At 42.9% G+C, this 20,726-nt stretch overlaps 1 protein-coding gene across 2 annotated transcripts in view; it reads right to left on the bottom strand.

Annotated features, from left to right (window-relative positions):
• Positions 1-20,726, bottom strand: part of GUCY2F (guanylate cyclase 2F, retinal) — a 267,791-nt gene that overhangs the window by 172,456 nt on the left and 74,609 nt on the right. For both annotated transcript variants that reach the window (XM_078685977.1, XM_078685978.1), the window contains exons 3-4: positions 19,909-20,210; positions 12,337-12,691 (exon numbers count right to left, since the gene is read on the bottom strand). In XM_078685977.1, the coding sequence (XP_078542103.1) occupies positions 12,337-12,691; positions 19,909-20,210 (657 nt within the window). The remainder of the gene's footprint in view (positions 1-12,336; positions 12,692-19,908; positions 20,211-20,726) is intronic.

Genomic DNA, 20,726 nt, shown 5'->3' on the forward strand with positions numbered 1-20,726 from the left:
TGGGAGCCCTCTAGGCTCTGGAACCAACACGTGAACTGTGGGGGGGGAGGACATGGGCCTCTAAAATAGACATGACCCCCGTTGGAGCCACCTAGGCTCTAAAAGCAATGTGTCCCCAGGAGCCATCTGGCTCATGAAACCACTAATTTACACAAGGGAGCCACGGAGGCTCTGGGGGCAATGGTGCAAAAATGCAGGTACTGGGCCTGGGCCCCACGGGCCCTCGAAGCACCTCTGGAATCGGTGGAGCCGCCCGCTGCCAGACGGGGCCGCTCTGCGTCTGGCTCTTCCCACCCGACTCCTCACACAACTCACCGGTGGGGGCGAAGGCGGGATGCTGTCTTCGGGGCTCCCCCTTCACTGGCGGCAGGGGCAGCTATGCGGCGGCACTCGCGGGGCTCTCTCCTCATGAGAGCCCCGCCATTGCAAGGTGCCTGTCTTCACCCGGTCCCCCATCTCGGGATCGGGACTTCGTGTAGAGCCCTCGAGTCTCCGGGCAGCCATCTCCTTCCAAGCAGCCTCCAATCAGCGTGCGGCGGCGGGCGGGACTTCCTTTCAAAACCGGAAGTCCCGCCCAGAGTCAGGCACTACGGTGCCTGACTTCCTATTTTGCGGCGCGAGGGCCGTGGCGGTGATTTAATGGGGGCAAAATGAGGGGTGGGCACCCTCGGTTTATAAAATAAGCGTAGAAGCGGGGTGGGCACCCGCTAAGGTGCATATAAACGGGGTGGCACCCGTAAATAAGAACAAAAATAAAGATGAAGACGCAGGGTGGCACCTGCGCACTCGGGTGCATCCAAAGGGCAGGAGCGCTTCCCTCCAAGGGAAAACGACAACGCTCTGCCCAAGAACGAAAAATAAAGCGCTCTCAAGGCGCTGGGAGCACAGACAGCACCAGGCCCCTAAGGGATACCCCTAAGCAACCAGGGCCCCAGCAACAAGGTCCTCCTAGGTGCAGAGGGCAGGAGGGTCCAAAAGAAGTCCATCAGCAATCCAGGGGCTGGGCAGGGCCCAGGGAGGCAAGCCTTCCCCTGGGCCCCAGCAGCAGCACAACCCTGTAGATTCAAGTAGGAACACAAGAACATTTTACAAGACGTCACAGCCTCTTTTTATGCACAAAAATCCTTTGTCTCCAAAGGTGCAGGGTGGGGGAGAAACCAGACGCAGCTGGTTTTGGAGCACTCTGTTGCTCAGGCCCTCTCCCCATTCACTGGCCAGGCTAGGGTCATCAGTCGCACCACAGGGGGTGGAGCCAGAATTGTGTGGGGAAAGTCCAGCCCTATTCAGGTCCCAGGTGCACTCCTCCTTCACATCAATCATGCAGATCTCCCCACTCACCACCGGGGCAGACCGATCCTGACTCCTGGAGCCAGGCTCACCAGCCAGATCCAGCCAATCACAAGCCAGACAGCCAATTCACATAAATTTCACAGACATGCCAACTTCTAGAAGTGGCACTTCCACAATAGACACATTAAAGCCGCACACATCATTGCGCAGCATTCAATCTCACGAGTTCGCACATATCAAACTCAACCTTGCACTCCCCATGCATCAGGAATTACCATGGACACACATATTCCCCATGCATTCCTATGGGAGGGCAGGCCACTCACACACGCACTCAGAGAGCGCACGCACTTTACACTGCGCCACAGTGCTAAAGTGCGCAAAGACCAGAAATCACTATAATGATGTAACATTAAAAGGCAAAAAGTTCAGGGGTGAACCTGCCAGAAGGGCCCAGTCCAACACCCCAGTAAATTTAGGCCAGCGGTCAAGCCCTCAACCCCTCCACAAGGGCACTACACAGCAGTCCCTCTAATTATTCCAAGGCCGGCACACCAATAAAGCTGCAGTGGTAGACTCGAGGGAGGTGCGCCACAGCGCGCACGACGAAGTAGATGTGGCCATGCCGATCCCAGGTCCGCTGCCTCTGCCGACTTGAAGGCGGTAGGTTAGTGGCAGATATGCAGGCCCAGATCTCCCAGGACAGAGGGTATCCCGCTGCAGCCCGAGACGGCCGCCGAGCCAGAGCAGGTCACCCCCTCCAAGTTCCAGCTATCATACAATCAACCGGAGCACAGCCACGCAGTGGATCTATTCTCACAGGGGCAGGCCTTGGGCACACCGGTCAAGCAAAGGGAGCAACTAGTCCCGCCCCCCGCTGAGCTGCAGGCACCGTTCAGAGGCAGATCTCCTGGACCAAATCGGGTCTATGCAGTGCCACTGCCCGACATTGCTGCCGAATCAGCGAGGCGGATCACCCCCCTATGGAGGGAGGAGGCCCTGCGCAGTCTAGCGTGACCACAGGAACATTAAATGCGCCCCCAAGAGGAATGCCCCAAGTGCCTGCAATGGAATCAGCAAGGCGCCACCCCTCTGCCCACAATGCGTGGCCCAGGAGCGGCTCCCACCTCAATAATATTGGTCTCCCTCCGGCAAAACCCCCTACACCAGAGCGAGGACCAGCAGGCCACAGGTCGCCAACGAGACCCAGGTGCCGCCAAACCAAAGCTGTGGGTCCAAGATGGATCGCCGGGTGCCGCTCAACTGGCAGTTAATGTCGAAGAGATCCGGCACAGAAATGTAAACAAGATGGCAGGATTTTGGCGGGATTAAAGAGGGCTAGCAGGAGCCCATTCAAAGCACGTCCACCATGTTGGACGGTTTGGCCATGCTCCCCGGGGCAGCTCTTTTAAACAGAGTCTGAAGTATTTCATCCTTGGTACAGGATCTGTGCGTTACTCCATTTAAAGGCCTTCCCAAACTATTCTATAAATTAAACTGCACTGACTGAGAGTGTTTCGCCAATGTGCAGTCAGATTTATACTCTGTTTTGTCACCTAATCCCATCCAAGTGTACGTTGTGCATGTTTACATATGTGGCCATTGTAATATACGAATTGTACGTGTTAGTGAAACACAGTGATAGAGGCCTGTGGGTTCCATTTTGGTGTGTCAGGATGCAGGTGGCAGGAAACCCGGACAGTGAAGTGAGGACAAAGGAGGCAAGGCTCCTAAAGAAATATGAGTTGGTCTTTCCTGTAGCACTGCCACTTGGTAGATGGTGGGAGCGAAGGTGGGTGCAGGCTGTTGTTCCGAGTGAGACGTGTCTTTTAGGGGCCCCATCCAAGTTACTGCTCTTTTTCACAGGTACTCTCTGGGCAGACTACTTAGATCCTCAGGCTGTAAAAAACATAGGATCCCCAGTCTTTGGAAGACTAAATGGAGTGGGCGCTCCTTCTTGGTAGCCGCTGACAAACTATGGAACATTCTGCCTACCTATATCTCAGAAGCTGATTCCTTTATATCCTTTAAAAATCATCTGGAAACTTGCCTTTTCTCATCTCAGAATCTTTGATTCTTGGCTTCACTTCTCTTGCTGATTCATCTGTCCTGCGATTTGGGACCTTCAGGTTTGAGTGTGCTCTATAACTTTGATCCTATCCTAGGTAAAAACCACCCTTTTGTCTCTTTGTGATGACTGTCTTTGTGGCTATTCACAGCAAGGTGCCTCTGTTGTGGGTGTTCCACGCTGGATACTACCCCACATCAGCCCTTACAAAGGATGTACTTGCAAAACTGCATAAAGAGGTACTTGAAAAGGAAGCGACACCAAACCAGTTCTCCTGCCTGCAGTTGTTTCCTCCTTGGGAAAAAGTACACCAGCTTTGAGAACAGCATGCTTGCTCAGCAGACAAGTGAATCAGGCAATGCATTGCCTGACATCGCTCCACAAACCCAAGCAACAAAACTGGAAAAGTCCATTTATTCAACGCTTTTTCCCCAAAAGCTGCCCTGCAAATGGGCAGCATGGAGTGTGAAGTGGTTCCCACGAAAGTGACGTGTAGTATGCTGCTCTGTAAAGAAGGGAGAAGTAGTATGCTGCCCAGCCTGGATGACTGTGTGTGAGAGTGTTGGCGTGTGGAATGTACAGGAGTGTTGTACTTGCCCGCTTTGCAGAGCCATAGTAGGATGGACCCTGGGACATCAGAGATAAATGACTTCAACTCCAATGGTGGAGTCTTGGTGGCCCCTGCTTTCCCCGATAGGCGGACAATGGCAAGAATTGGAAGATCAGTACTGTTTGGTGAAAGTAACACAATGGAAATAATTAAGAATCTCTACAATATGTTATTTCAAGGTGAAAGAAACAACATATGTTTAAATGTATAAGGTCAGAAAACGTGGAGTAATATGTATTCATCAATTATCCATACCCACTTCTGTTTCCTTCCCCCTACTCACATGGTTAAGCCAGTGTCTTGTTTTCTCTTTACCCATAGATTTTATATTCATAAAAGCTGACAATTAATTCTACATGTTACTCACCATTTTTATATAAAGTGATAAAAGTATTAACATCAGCCCTTTTTGTTATAACAGTGACTTGCTTTGTTTTGAAAAGAAAGTTCAAATGGTGTCATTAGAAGGCTCCGCTGTGACATAACTATGAGGATGTTTAATTTGTGTAGTGCATTTACTCAAGCAAATCTAATCAATGCCACTTTTCAAAGTATACATAAGAGCATTTGTGTGCAAACCTTTATTATACAATCTTGCACTGGTGACCAGTGTTCAGCAAAATATTCTTACTTTTGTTGTTCTATATCTGGTAGGTCTTCACAATGATCAGGTTACCTTTAAACAACGAGAAAACATTTTTAAAAATGCAGGTCCACACCTGGAAGATTCTGTACTGACTGCAGAGTTTCCAGCAAAGCATTGGATCATGTCCTCATTGGGTATTCAGAGGTTTCATTTTTATCACATCAATTTCTACACTATTGCTGAGTGCTTAGATATGGAAATTGTCTAGTCTCCGTAACAGAGACAGAAAATGTGACTTTGTGAACAAGGATGTCTGCTTTTTAAATGATCATCATTGCTTTTAATCTTGCCAAATGTTGTAGGTCTATGTAGGCCTTATGTTCTGTTTAATTTGTGCATCCTTCCTTTTAACAAGGCCATTATATATATATATATATCCTTCTTCTACAAATCAAAAATGCACATTGAAAACAGCAATAGTTAATGTCTACTGATTTGCAGAGTGTACTTGTACGGGGGACCTATATAAGTGCTCCTTGGGCTCTAATTTCTATATTTTGATGCAGAAGTGCCATCTTACAATTGTCAGTTTTATTGCTCCGCACCCACAAGATATAGGACATAGGTCTGTGTTAGTGTCTGGGGAAGAAGGAGAACTACCTGAGACCCTGACCTAGAAGAGACCCAAAGAGAAACAATATTTATCAAAAGGATGCAGGAAGACAGCCATGAATGCCTCTTAAAGTCAAGTAGTCACAGATACCAGGAATGGTATCGAGGTCAGCATTGATCATTTTACTAACCTTTGAATGCTAAAAGGCTGAGTGAACTCACCAGTGTTCAAATCTGTGACCTCACAGTAAAACAAGCACTAACAGCAGATGAATAATTCCACGAAACCATCACAGCATTTAAAGGCTCGTATTCTACAGTATATACTCTTAATCAAAGTCATTACTCAATCTGTTGTAGTACTTTGGTGTTCTAGATGGCCACTGGGTTCACAGTGGGATGTGTTTAATTTAAACAAACTATCCCAACACCTTTACCTGACAGTGCCACAAAAATTCTCTTTTATGCTTTCCCTCACAAACTATTCTACCAGGTATCACCTGTCTTCCGGAATTTAACATTCTTAGGCTAGCACGCTACTGTGGGGGTACCCAGTACTTTTCACAAACGAGAACACATCAGAGTGATTTACAGCAAAGTAATAATCAAAAACTGAAATTCCATATAAAATTCAATCACACAAAAAACATGGAAGCCAAGGAAGTGGGTAGCTCAAAATAAAAAATGACGGGGTCACAATTAGAAAACAGGTAATAAACACTCAAATATTATGGGCATTTCCTAAAAGAAAACGTATTAAATATTCTAATGGAAGGAAATATTGTGTCACAAGAACTTTAAAGTGTTCCTGGAAAAGTAACAGGGCAGGAAGGAAATGAGAACATCTGGTGAAAGTTCAATGATCATCAATGTTCAAACCCAACAGCATGGTGGCACAAACAAGGCTATAGGACGTTTAGCACGGATAAGAGTTTGAGTAGACCTTTCAGTGTCAGTGCAATTTGCTCAAACTTCAGGGCACTTATGACAAGACTGGCAACATCTTGAAGAGTAGCCTTCAGAAAGCAAGGGTGACTTTACAAGCAATCATAGGGTTTACAGAATCAATACAAAATGCCATAAGACTATGGGCCCGATTCACAGAACTAATTTAAGACAACATCCTAAACGTACTACTTTTGGTATTCACAGAAGTTAGGATTTTGTCTTAAGTTTGTCTTAAAACAGACTTAAGACAGACTTAAGTTAGGATTTTGTCTTAAGTCTGTCTTAAGTCTGTCTTAAGACAAACTTAAGACAAAATCCTAACTTCTGTGAATACCAAAAGTAGTAAGTTTAGGATTTTGTCTTAAGTTAGTTCTGTGAATCGGGCCCTCAGTACTTTATTCCAAAAATCAGTGGGAGATACAACTATATTAACTGAACTCTACAAATCTATACATAATTGACCAACTGTTTAATGTCAATATTTAAAATCATTGGGGATTCAGCCAATATCCCAGTGACTTAACAACGTATAAGTTTAGTTACAGGACCACCAAATGCCATTTCCTTCACCCAGTGCAGAACTGGAAGGTAACAATAATGATTGGAAGTAAAGGAGCATTTTATCATGAATAAAATAAGTTTAAAGAAATGTGTGGAACACGTGTAATGAAGGCATTTTTAAGAAAAGATTAGGCGACCGGGGCGGAAAAGCGGCGGACGGTAATTCCGTCCGCCGAGGTCCCCCCTGCCATACTAATATGGCGGGGGGGGGAAACGGGTGTAGATGTCGGGCAGATTGCCCCCGCCAGGCTGGCAGTGGCTACCGCCTGCCTGGCAGGGGCATTGGGCCCGACATCATAATGGGCCCCTTTGTGTGTATCCACAGTCTTGTTGCTGTAAGTTCAGCTTTGAGTTTACCAGACTTCTGTCTCTGAGTTTGCCTGCCTAAAACCTGATTTTAGTGTTAGATGTGGGATAACACTAGGATTACAATAGTGCACACCACCAGCCCTCAGAGCCCAAGTTTGGTGTGGCTGAAGATTTTTGCTATCCTGAAAAATGCCCAAAGTGGGTAGCGTTTGCTTTGGGAGCCTTTACACCCTTGGTTAGGGCACCCCCAAGCATCATTCTCACCCACTATCACATGCCAAGCATGAAGGTGGGACCTCCAGGCACTGACTTCAGAATTCCTCTAGACCGCTGGAAAATCAGAAGAGGACTGATTCTGCTGTCTGAGATCTGAGAAGAGCCCTAAAGGACTGAACCTGCTCACCCTCTTGTAGCGAGGACAAAGAAGTGGACTCCAAGAGTCAGAAGGCTGACCTCTTATTCAAGCTACAGGGATACAGCAAGTTATTAGAGGCCTTTCCTACAAATACCCTTGTGCCTTCCCTACAGTACTGGTGGCTTTAGAAGTGTTCGCCTGCAGCAGATTGGAACTTAAAGAGATAAAGTCATAAGGTAAGATCTAAGACAAGGACAAACTTGACAGGGTTAGCTGACCATTGCAGTCAGCATCAAACTGCATTTAGGTCCAAGGCTACAGAGAACACATAACTAATTGCCACTTTGTGTTTCTTGGTGCTAGTTCTAATTAAAACTTTAAAAACTCACATTGCCATTAAAAATAAATATATAAAATGAATCTACATTAATATTTAACATCAAAATATTTTAGATATGTGTTTTTAAGTTAAATAAACATTTTTATTTTTCCCTTCAGCACAAGAATAAATATTAAGGATATTTTTTATGTTAAATAGTATTGTAAATTCATTTAATATATTTATTGTAAATATAGAACAAAATAAAAGAATGCTACCACAATAAGTTAATTTAGAAATAAATATTGAATTAATGGAAATATATTAAATGAAATTGTAATTATTTTTTTGATGTTTAAATTTAAAAAAGAAATTCCCACCTGAAGTAAACAATTACTATGCATTATCAATTATTAAAAATGATTAATGTAATTAATAAAAAAATATTGTAACATTAATTTTTAAATTCATAATTGCCTATTAAAATATTTCAGAATTAAAAGTACAAAACTTACTATTTTATATATGTTGTAACATTAAATTATATTTATTTATATTTTCATGATTTGAAGTACTTTCATGTTATTTACCATTATTCGTGTGGTGTTTTATCTTAATTCACTACCTCCATTATTTTCTATGCAAGGGTGTTAAGGTACCAGTGGTTGGAAATGTGTGGTACCGGATTTACTAATGTTGTTTTATTTTTAGTTGTAACTTACACTCAGATTTTGTGAATAAGCAAAAAGTAGTTAACTTACTCAAATGTGTGAATTACTCAAGTGCAAGTTACCATTGTGCATGAAGCCCAGAGAGTTGGTAATAATGCGATACTCTTAAAGTATATATTATCTACTAATAGGGTTAAATGCTCCACATTAATGACATACATTGTAGCTCTAAGACTTACCTCCACCCTGCTATTGGACCCCCAACTGCTATCCCCCCCCTTAATTGGTTCAACCCCAAGACAACGTGCACTCTATGAGGTTATCACAGGACTCACGGACTACCTCAATGCTGCTCAGCACATTTGGACTTCCGAACCTATATGTAGAATACTGCTTTACTGTATCAACCCCAAGAACTGCTCGGTACCCTGAAGCCCTCTAATCACCTCACAGACCCCCTGCCTGCTAACGCGGTAAAAGACTTCACCACCATGCTCCTCCCACTCTGGACTAAAATCATTAACAGCTCCCTTCAACAAGGTCTCATCCCTGACTCACTCAAGGTGGGGCAAGTCACTCCCATACTCAAGAAACCCACAGCTGACCCGTCTGACCTAAACAATTACCGTCCCATCACAAACATCCCCACCTTGGCCAAACTGCTGGAAAAATGTGTTCAGCTTCAACTAACAAAACACATTGACAAGTTTGATCTCCTCAACACCCATCAATCAGGCTTCCGAGCGAAACACAGCACGGAAACGGCCATGACTCACATAATTGATGACGCCCTCCAAATCCTTGATCGCAATGATTCATGCCTCCTCATCCTCCTCGACCTTTCCTCAGCTTTTGACACGGTCAAACATGAGAACCTCCTTGAGCTGCTAAACACTAGAATGGGTTTATCCGGGACTGTTCTCAAATGGTTCACTTCCTTCCTACATAACCGGTCTCAGAAGTTCAAGATCAACAATATGTTGTCCTCGCCTGTGCCTGTCGACTTAGGCGTTCCACAAGGATCCTCCCTTTCACCCACACTGTTCAACCTTATCATGGAACCACTTGCCTCCTTGCTCCAAGCATCCAATGTACACTTCCATATGTATGCCGATGACACCCAACTCTACCTAAAGGTACAATCCCCGGACGATATCAAACTCCTGAACTACACTCTCACAAAGACCCAATCGTGGTTGGCCGACAACCACCTCAAACTAAATGCTCTGAAAACTGAGTTCCTTTTGATAGCACCCCCTGCAAAATCTACCACCATCCAACTTTGGCTCAACCACTTAACAGCTTTCAATGTCCGGCCCACCATCGTGGACTCCGCGAAATCCTTAGGTATCACACTTGACGCAAAGCTCAACATGCAACAGCACATTAGCAGAGCTACGAAAGGAGCTAATTTCCAAATCAACACATTGAGAAAGTTGAAACCCTTCCTCCCAGCCAAAGACTTCCAAAATGCAGTTCAAGCCCTAGTCATCCCCCGCATTGAATATGGAATTGCGACTCTCAGTGGTCTCCCTTTAGCAACAACTGCACCCCTAAGAGCCTCCTTGAACGCGGCCGCGACACTCATTACGGGCTCAAGAAAACACTCTCATATAACCCCTGACTTGAAATCTCTGAAATGGCTGCCCCTTGAAGCCAGAATACAACTGAAAATTGCTTTGATGACACACGCGGCTGTACACCACAATGCACCTAACTACCTCATTCAAAAGCTAACTATATCAGGAGGGTCGCGATCCAATAGAAGTTCAAAAAACTTACTCTTGAAACCTCGCAGATTCCGGAAGGAAAAAACATACAAACGCTCCTTCTCAGGAATGGCGCCGAGGATCTGGAACGCACTCCCTCCCGAAATCAGGCTTATCTCCTCCACGGCCTTCTTTAAGAAAGAGGTGAAAGCCATCCTCATGGCTAAGCTCACCTGAACTTTAATGTCTGTTCAACAATGACTTTCGTGCCGCTTGGGTAGTACTGGTTTCATGTTTGTCTAATGTCATATAATGTCATATTTTGCATGATCTAGATTTGTTTATTCCTTTTGGTTGACACAACTATATGATGGTCAGTCGATCCTTTTATGCTACTCACTAAATATCAATTATTAGACTATTCAGATTAGCCTACTGTATATCGAGGCCCCTTCCCCTTGCTCCCTGTAACTTTTAGATACTTATAGCATAAGTTCTCCTGATTTTTATCGTTGTTGTATGTAAGACTCAGTATCGTCTTTTATTTTCGCTTATCTGATTGTTTACTGACATTCTATTTAGAACACGACTGCTATCCCATCATGCTACTGAAGTTTATATTGCACCCAATATTATGTCGCCTCATGCTACCGTCACCCCCTGTTTTCTGTGAAGCGCTCTGATATCTGTAAAGATCTTGTTCGTGCTATATAAAACTCTGAATAAATAAATAAATAAATAAGACAACATGCACTATATGAGGTTATCTCAGGACTCACGAACTACCTCAATGCTGCTCAGCATACTTGGACTGCCGAACCTATATGTAGAATACTGCTTTTATTGTATGAATCTTGCTCAAAAACTGTTGTGAAGCGCTCCGATACCCTCGGGTCAGCATAGCGCTATATAAAACTCCTTAATAAATAAATAAATAAATAAACATGAACAGGTCAGGGATTTTCCAAATGGAACCGGCAGGCCATTGTCAGACCAGCAGGCTACAGACACTCATTTAAATGTGTAACATGCAAACCACACACAGTATATATACACCCATGATCTTATGATCTTAGTGCAAGGATCCAGGCTCACATGAAGAAGCAGAACTTTGTACAAATGGACCAGCAGGTCTCCACTCTCATGACACAACTAACTTGCATGATCACACTAGGATTTTCAAAAACATGGCATGCTGCCACCACTGTGCTATATGCATGAACTCATAACAGGGACAGTAATGCTCTGTCACAATGAAAAGCAGACATGGTGCATCCTTCCAGATCCAAGATGGGTTCGGCACCACACTCATGTCAAGGGCAGGACTAGGCCTTTGCACACACGCTAGTTTGGCATGAGGCTGAGCCAGAATTCAAAAGCAAGCATTGGATTATGTATTGGTTTTAAACATGTGATGAATAAAGAACTGTTTGTATCAATAATCGTTCGGGAGAAGGGAATAGCTCACTGTCCGATAACACTGGAGTGAAGAGGATGTGGCATATCTCTTGACTCGAGAGCTGGGGATCCCGGTTACAGTTCCGGCAGCGCCGCACAACATCCTGTGATTCTATGCAAATCACTTAATCTGTCGCGTGATAAATTGTTACATAAATATGCTGCAACAGTAAAAAGCAAAAAGAGGCAAAACTTTATGGAAAAATAGTTCCACAAAAGCAGATGTTAAGAATATTTCGGTTACTGGAAACTGATAAGAGAAGCAGACAAGGAACAAGCATTATTAAATTCAGGAAAATATGCTACAGCCAATAGAAATGGAGGAAAATTGGGTAGCACACGCAGGAACCAATGAGGAGCCCAGAAAGAGAGGAGGTTGGATGTCAGTCCCTGTTAAGTTTATATTAAAAACAATAGATCTTTCGGCAGAACCTAACCAGTATACCAGATAGTCACAATTGAGCATGCAGGTCAGGGGGCATGACCATATACCATGCAAGGGACATTCCCGTCCTAACATATGGTTTGCTGGAATTTCCAATTATTTTGTTGTTTTATGTGAATGCGACATCTTCAGATGTAATCCCCTGCTTCATCCTAATAAATGGTGCCAATCATATAAAAGGAGTCTTTTGTCATGTGGCTTTTTACATTACAGAAATGTGTCAGAAAAATATTTTTAAAGTCATGCATTGTTATTATTAGTTAATTGCTCAACAGACTGTTTTTAGAATTCGGAAGACATCCGAACACAATATCACGCGTTTCTAGACCAAATACTCAACACATTACTACTAACAGCTGACGTCAGAGAACTACTAAAGTTAGACTCCACCTTACCTCCAGTGCAGATCTTTCCATGGCTGAACCAGCAGTAAGAGTCTGATTTGGGAGACACCCCACTGGGGAAGTGAATAGGTCTGCCCATGAATCGCACCATGTCTGATTCCATGTCTACCAGGTAAGTTCGATGGAGCTGAGAGGTTTTGATATCGGTGTCAAGGATGACATAATCTGTGAATCCGTTTCCGTTTGAATCAGTCCGGATCCTCTGGTTAAATCCATAAAACTCCATGTTTTTAGAACTTCTAACCAAATTGCTTCCAGAAACCCATGTCCGGTGTCTCTCGTTGTGGTGCATTGCCTGAGCAATAAAGTAAATTGCATTGTATATTGTGCCAAACAATGGTGACACCTATATGGATTTAAAAAATAATCATGCTGTAATATTTATCAAATAAAATCATAATATTCTCCATGTTAATGTTTGCAGTATTGGCGATAAAATAAAGTATTGAAAGAATAAATGTTCCTATTGCACATGATTTCGAATTCTGAGAAATAGTTTCCACAATTAGCTTAGCTGAACTAGGCAGTCTTCCAGCATAGTAAACAAGTACCTAAAGGTATGATCAAGGTATACAGGATGTCAGGATCTGATTAAGAGTTCAGTGTAACTGGCAACCCTGCCTCTTTCAGAATAAATATTACATCCGGGGTACAATTCACTGACTGAATTCCCTTTACCTCACCAGCGCTAGAGTGGATAAATGTAGACCTTTGCGTTTTCCAAAGCACTTACGAATTCTTTAAAAAGAGGAAGATTTTTAGTTATTATGTGAACTCTAAATTCACATTGACACACTTTATTGAGTATAAACAAAAATACAAGATGTCTTAATTTGATCAATTCTCCATCTGGAATAATTTCTGATCTAATTCTAAGCACTGCAAAGTCGAAGAAGGGGGTCCATGCATTTGTTTTATCCATAATATAATTTTCTTTATTCGGTATTTCATGATAGAAATCCATAAAAGCAACATTATCCATATTATTACAAAATAAAAAATCAATTACACAATAAAACTGAGTTCCTATAAAAAATAAAAATAAAAAAAATAATTAAAAGTGAATCTCTGTACATTTCATTAAAATCATTGTTCTGTGTTTTAGACATATTCCTCACAGGTTTTTCCTATGCCTAAAGATACATTTCAGGAAATTGACAACATGATAGCAGGTACGTTCGGACTCTAGAAGCTGGAGACGCAACATGGCAGGACGGCACTGTCTAAGGCCCCACAACTTTAACAGAGATAGCAGCCAAAATTTACGATGGGCATGATAAAACTTACAAAACAGTACGGTGTGTATGGTAGTCTGTACTGATGTATCGTCGCAAGGACAAAGTCCAAGAGTTAGCTCCCAAGTATTCCTCATTGGGAAGGCTACTAACCGATGGAAGAGGTTTAATCTAAATCTCGTTAGTAAAAATCGATCAAAGATACTAATATCCAGTGTTAGGTAGGGCTGAATCATGACGGTAGTCTGAACCATAGTTGCATGGAGGACAGAGGCTTTGCCTATCTCGCTAGCAAGCCTTAGTCCATCTAAATGGCTCGAGGCCATTACTTTCAGATCCTTCTTAGATATCTCACTGATCTTTGCTGGTGTTATGTAGTATGTCTCTAAGCCTAGGTCAGTGAGAAAGTTTCTAATGTAAAGAAGCCATCTGATTTTCGCCGAGTGATCTAATGCCATTGAGTCTGCCACAATTTCCTTAGTTAGCATGTTTTTTTTCAGAAGTCCAAATACGCCGCCAAAGTAGCAATGGTTTAATTTTTGCAAGATCCTCTATATGTGGAATCCTTATTCTATGTGGCATGCATATGTAGAGAGTCGTCTGGGTGCTTTATCCATAAGTGCACTGTCAACAGCCCATACATCAACATAGAAAGCTTCTGAGTTAGTAGTGCAGGAGCTGCAGACAACACGCAAGAACTAGATGACTACATTCATGGAGGTTATTTCAAAGAAGCTACATATACCTTACAGCTAGTAGCAAACATAATAATCTGACTAGAAGTGGACTGGACACCCACAGGAGGCATTCCCTGGCTGTGACCCATCATGTAATAGCCCCTCTTTTTTGGGAGCTAGGGGCACCCAATTTCAGCCCACAAGGAACATGAGGATTTTTATTTTTCACCCTTGTTCCTAGTGTAGGCTCATTGCCTAGCATTGATTGCCCTGGTCTGGGGCCATCTGAATCTTCTCTTGCAATCACCTGTTTACAGGTCAGAGGCGCCTAATGTATGGCACACTTGAGGGATCTAATATGAGTGTTAGCCCAAGCACAGCCCCTTACTTTACATAGCTGTTGGAACAGCAAGTGCTCCATGTTGACCTGTGTCCATGGCCCTCCTTGTCGCCAACTTTGAAATTAGACTCACTCTTTTAGCAGAATAAAATACTCACTTTTGTGTGGGGTGTATTGGGTATTTAAATGTTTTCGTGCTTTGTGGCATATATAATGGATTGTCAACTATTTAGGGTAAACCCATTGAGTCAAGCTGGAGTATTTTAGCCAGTGTATTGCAGTATGACATTCGAACACCTTTGCTCTACTTACTGTGGACTAAAACTGTAGTCATGTAAGAGGAATGTGAAGCCAAAAGATTCAGAGGGCATTCCAAAAAATAATCCTTCCCACATATGACAAGACTACATCTTCCATTAATGCTGATTTATTTGTTAATCCCCATCCCTTTCTTTAGCATATAAGCAATGCAATGCCGTTAGTGAGATGTATTAAGCCACACAAGGACACCTTGCATGGCTCTACATGATGAGTAAATCCAGCGTAACGCAAGGTAGCGTTGCATTACTCAGCGTTTGGGTAGAGTGTTGGTATTCCTATGCATCCATCCATGGATTTTGACGCAATCTCAGATTTACTAAGTTAAGTAAACCTGGGTTCATGTCAAAATGATAATTGATCCCGTCAGAAGCGTAAAAAGGAGAAATATGTCTAGTAGCGTGCACAGCATCGCATTGTGCGATGCAGTGTGCACTACGAAATTCGTTTTATTAATTAAATTGTGTACTTACCTGCAATTATCCTTATGCCGGTTTTTAGCACCCTCCACCCTGCGCCTCCCTGCCTCACCGTAACTACCTCCACGGGCCGCGGCTGAGGGTTCCACTCCACAGCAAGACTGTGATATGAAAACTTGTGATCATATTTCAACAGCTTTTATTGACTGGCTACCTCAAGAGTCCAGAATTAAATAAAAACTGATTGCTTAGCCTATAAAGATACACAAAGCTGATTGTCCTACTGAATACTGACCTCCAGAATATTGAAGAACAGAACATAGAGGGACAAGATATCAAAAGGTAAGTGCATATAGGAGGTATAGTTTTACTACTCCTAAATCCACATCCAAGTATCTTGAACATATATGCACCACATAGGTATAAAAAATGTAGACCTGCCTGTCGATATTCTTTCAATATTTTGCCCGCAATATTGTGTCCCATCAATATTTTGGGGTCGATATCCAGGGGCCACTGCCAGAAGGCTGCCTAGACAACTTACTGATCATAACACAGGGTCCAGATCCCCAACAAGCAAATTCTCTTTAAATTTGGAAATTTTCAAATTGAGAATTGCACCAGAACAAAAACAGTTTTTTTCAAGAGAAGCAGCCAGAATTTGGGGTTTCCTGTCAGTGCGATTAAGCGCACAGCTTGACAGTCTATCTTTCAGAAGGGGCCTTATGTCTTATGACCCGCACATTCAAGATGTATCTGGGTGTTATACTTCAAGGTTCCTTCTCTAGTTTTGGCATCATTTATTCTCCTGTGTAGGTCAGACATTCTTCTTAACAGCAAATTTTGCCATTGTGCAACATTCCGTCCATCATCTTGTTTGTTTTGCTGTTTGTGGGAAGGGTATGCCCAGACATGGGTCCCTTGCTCACTAAGCCACTGGAGTCAAGCTATCCTGGCTGAAGACGGCTGATAGCCAGAAACCGGTCCTAGGCATTGATTCCACCCTTTCCCATTTGTCGCAGGGTAAGACTGGATGTGGGCAGGGTAAGTAAGACGTGGCGCCTTGTCCTCTGTTATGGCAAGTGGTAATGCAAACCTTGTATCATGTATATTATGATGAGAGGCCTGGTCACACTGACCTCCCCCACTGTGACATCCCAGACCATGACTGTAGGTCACAGGCCACTTCAAAAGGAGAGCTACTGTATCTTTTCCCCAGCAAAATTGATCCGAAATTTGTGTAGGGCTTTTACGCCCTGGCTACGTTTATCAAAATGGCCTCAGCTTTTGAGAGAGGCAAGCTCAAAGACAGAAATATGGGGCATATTATCAAGGGCTGGCAATAACATTATCGCCGCTTTGGTTTTTGGACGAAAAGCAGCGATAATATTATCGCTTTATTAACAAGGACAAGAGCGCGTGTTTCCTTGCCTTAGCGCCAGTCGTCAGCACGCCTCGCATCGCATCGTTAATGAGATGCAAAGGAGGCATGCCTGACAAAACTCCATGAGAAAATATCGCTAACCCAGCTTCGTGATATTATCAACGAGGGGTAGCGATATTTGAAATCGCATTAACTATGCCTTAACGCAAGAATTTAACGTCTGTTAAATTCCTGACTAAGGCATAGCTAACATGGGAGGTGGATTGTGGGGCTGAGGCCAGAGGGCCTTATCATCAAGTTATCGCCGTTTTCCATGGAACAACGCTGGAAAACCAGCGATGTTCCATGGAAAACCCCGCTATCGCTGGAATATTTATCCCCATAGCGCTAAGCGTTGATAATACAGCGCTAGCTTGCCGATATATTCCAGCGATAGTCGTGATAATTTAAAGCGCGCTAAGTGCGCTCAGCGATAATTATCTGCTGGGGCTTGATAATATGCCCCTATGTTTCGAATAGTTTCCTGAGTTGTGGAATGCCAGAAAAATATCAAAAACTATTAAATGCTGTGAGTACGCACGCAAAGAATATTGCACGCACACTTGGTGCTTATTAAGGACCTCGTGTATTTAGATTAGTTGATGTAATGGTTCTAGAATGTTTAACCCCAGTCTGGACATGTTTTGATGTTAAAGATAGAAGCTGCAGCACGCTAGATGTTTGTGGTTCCGTAATTCGGGGGACCTGTCGCTTCCATATGGCATTAAATGAGACACTGAAACGCATCCCTATTGGGCTTTCAACTCATGCCCTTAACATCAGTGGCAAAAACTGATTTCCGAACAGTGAATGTTAAAAACTTCAAGGTAATGCATGTCAGCAATTTAATGTTTGTTTCTATTTCACATGTTTTTCTTAATCTTGTGTTCCCTAAGAGTGTTAGCTATATCCATCATGTTATGTTTTTTGTGAGCATCTTATTGCTCTTATCTGCTGCATACTTTAAACTGAGTCTGTATACAATAACAGAAAGCTGAAAGAGAAATTAAAATACCAGTCCGGTGGCACAATATGGGAATTGCAGAAATGAAGTTTACATTTTTAAGCCACACCCCTTTTAGAGACCCCCACTTTTTTCAACCTATTTAACGCCCTGGCTGCACATATTTCTATATGACTTACAGCAGACAGCAGCTGCGGTTGTTTCCCCAAGCCTTATTTGAGAATTTTCTTCTAAAGTCGTTGCCTCAAGCAGAGTAGTACAAGACACTGTTCAAGCTCACACTTTAAAGTGCCTGAAGTTGTCGCCCTGTACAATTTGTACACTGCAGTAATTGTTTAAGACATTAATGCATTAAGATATTGGGCAGCTTTTAATGTGTTTAAATATTTCCAGCCTACGAGTACACAATTGCTTTATAAAATGTCCTGCTTTATAACTAAATTCTTAATAAAAAAATGTGCTTTAAAATGCACCATTTGCCAATCTTTTTTAAAAATAGTTCTCAGGGTGAGGACCTTCCCCCTACCCAAAGTCCCACATTTGTCCACTGAGCTTGCTCACTTCACTTGTAACTTTTACGCCTCACCACTTTCAAACAGTGGCGGTTGGTGGCATACAAAAATGGTAGGGCGCTATACAAAGATACAAAAAATAAACATTTAACAAAGAAAAAATAAAAGTTTCACTCAACTTAGCCTGCAGCGCGTCCTCGATGTTCTCCAGTCCCTGACTCAAAACTGCTCCGAGTGCAAGGTCACACGGCCTTGACCTTAGCCAATACAGATGCTGCTCTCATGCTGTTAACAATGTTAAGCACCTTGAGTGAAGCATATTGATTGGTTGGAGCAGGTTGGCTCAGCTCTCCGAAAGGCACTGGGGGGAGGGGCTGTTCCTGCTTTCTAAGACAGCTGGGTTGGAGAGTTTTGAAGTGCACATATTGGGCTGACTGTAGCAAGATAATCGGCCAAACCTACATGCGCACTTCAAACTGAAGTGGCCACTCCTCATTGCTGCCAATCAGTAGCAATGATGCATCGGCCCGTCCTGCCCTCACTATCCATTCGGCAGAGTGTAAAAAATAATATGGCAATAAAATCATTTTATTACCATTTTATTTTTCACGCTTTCTGCAGCAGTGTGAGGGGGAGATGCTCCTCCGCTCCTTTGGAGGAATCGCAGCTACTTTCAAATGTCACCAGCCGCAACTCTTTTTACACAGTTTTTATGTGACTCTGTTAAAGTTTAATATCTTGTTTAGTATTGTTTGGAATGATGCAGGCTTGACTTAGCAGGAAATGGGTAAGAAAATTAAAATGTATTCTGTACAGGTGTCACTAAAATGTCTTACCCGTAGCTCCCAAAATCCTTAAGACTGGCCTGGTGAAGTCGTATGGGCAGTCTGGGTGGTGGGCAGGGGGCAAAGGAGCTCAGAAGGGCGACTGCGGGTGGGGGGTCTGAAAGGAACAAGGGTGAGTGAGTGGTAAGGAGCACCAGTCCACCAGATTCCCCTTGTGACCCCTATTATTTTCTTAAACTTTGCAAGCTTCGCACATGGCAGACCCTGAAGATTTTCTAAAAAGGTAAGATAGTTGACTTAGCGACTTTGCACAACGTTACTATTGTCTTAAACAAGTATCAACATTTCACACCCTTAGGATGGCCAAACAGACCCTTGAAAAGCTCTATTTAGAACACAGGAAGCATTGCACAGTGTAAGAATGGCCATCTGGCCAGAGGTGACAGAAATGTATAAGTTAATGATTATTTTGCTTCTTAGACTGAGGTTAGTTCAATCATCTGAAACCCATAAATATTGTTTCTATAAGAGGACCAAATGCCCCTATTTATAAGACAGGGTTTTCTTGTAGTTGCACTGTTTTGGACTGCATTCATCACTACAATACACAATTCACAGACTTTAATTTGATGGAGCTATTACCAGCCTCATCAGAGTTAAATAGAAATGACTACCAGGGCTTGAGATTGCAACACATTCTCATGAAACACTACAGCTCCTATGGTTGTGCAAACTCAACAACAATCCCTCTCCCCAAATTCTCTACAACTAGGTACATGGCCTTGAGCATATCTTACGACACGCTATAACATACAGCACTCTATTGCTCCCGCACTTTGTAAGAACCAATACCAATACAGATGGTCACTGATGCTGCAGACATTGCTTACCTGAGTGGGCTTTAGTTTTGTGGTAAGCTCTCCATTGTCTATGGCTTCCTGAAAGGCTTGGTGGAAGGTCCTGTCCTCTGATTCCATGGTGATTGTTAATACAGCATCATATGCTGCTCTGAGCTTGGAGTTGTTCTGCAGCACCTCATACGTATGTTTTTCATACGGCAGACTGTAGTAAAGGGTATCGTATGGCACAAAGACCAAAGAGCCGTCTGTCATCTTCAAGTCGTGGGCTACCTCCAAAAGTTGCTGTTGCAGATGTCCACCAATGAGGACTGAATGCATACACATGATTATGACTGAAATACACAAGTAACATACACATAAGAGTGTCAGGTAAACATATAAATAAAACTGGCACATGGGCATCATTTAAATACCAAAGGTTTTGAAATGATAGAAGTGTAGATAATCGTTTACTGAAACTATGCAAGTGGTATATGTACTATGTTACAGGTATATATTTCGAAAGGTGTTCACACAATATTGCAGAAGAATTCCATATTTTTCAGTTAATTGCTGTATTTGTCTTTTGCCAACGTGTGTTTCAAACCCATAGCTGTGCGTACTAAGACACATTAATGTGAGCTGTAAAAACATGGCTTTTCAATAGAATAACTGCAAGGACTCCTATTGACAATGGGGACGCTGTGTCACCATCATTTATTTGTGCTTTGTGACATGTTAACTTGCATTATGCTTAACCATTACTTACATGTGTTCACACGCTATTTTACAAAGAGATTTAGTGAAATTAGTGATTTATATGTTTTCTCTGATCTACAGTTAGAATAGGTGTATCTTATAATTGACAT

The sequence above is a fragment of the Lissotriton helveticus genome, chromosome 4_1, assembly GCF_964261635.1.
Source record: "Lissotriton helveticus chromosome 4_1, aLisHel1.1, whole genome shotgun sequence".
Classification (NCBI taxonomy): domain Eukaryota; kingdom Metazoa; phylum Chordata; class Amphibia; order Caudata; family Salamandridae; genus Lissotriton; species Lissotriton helveticus.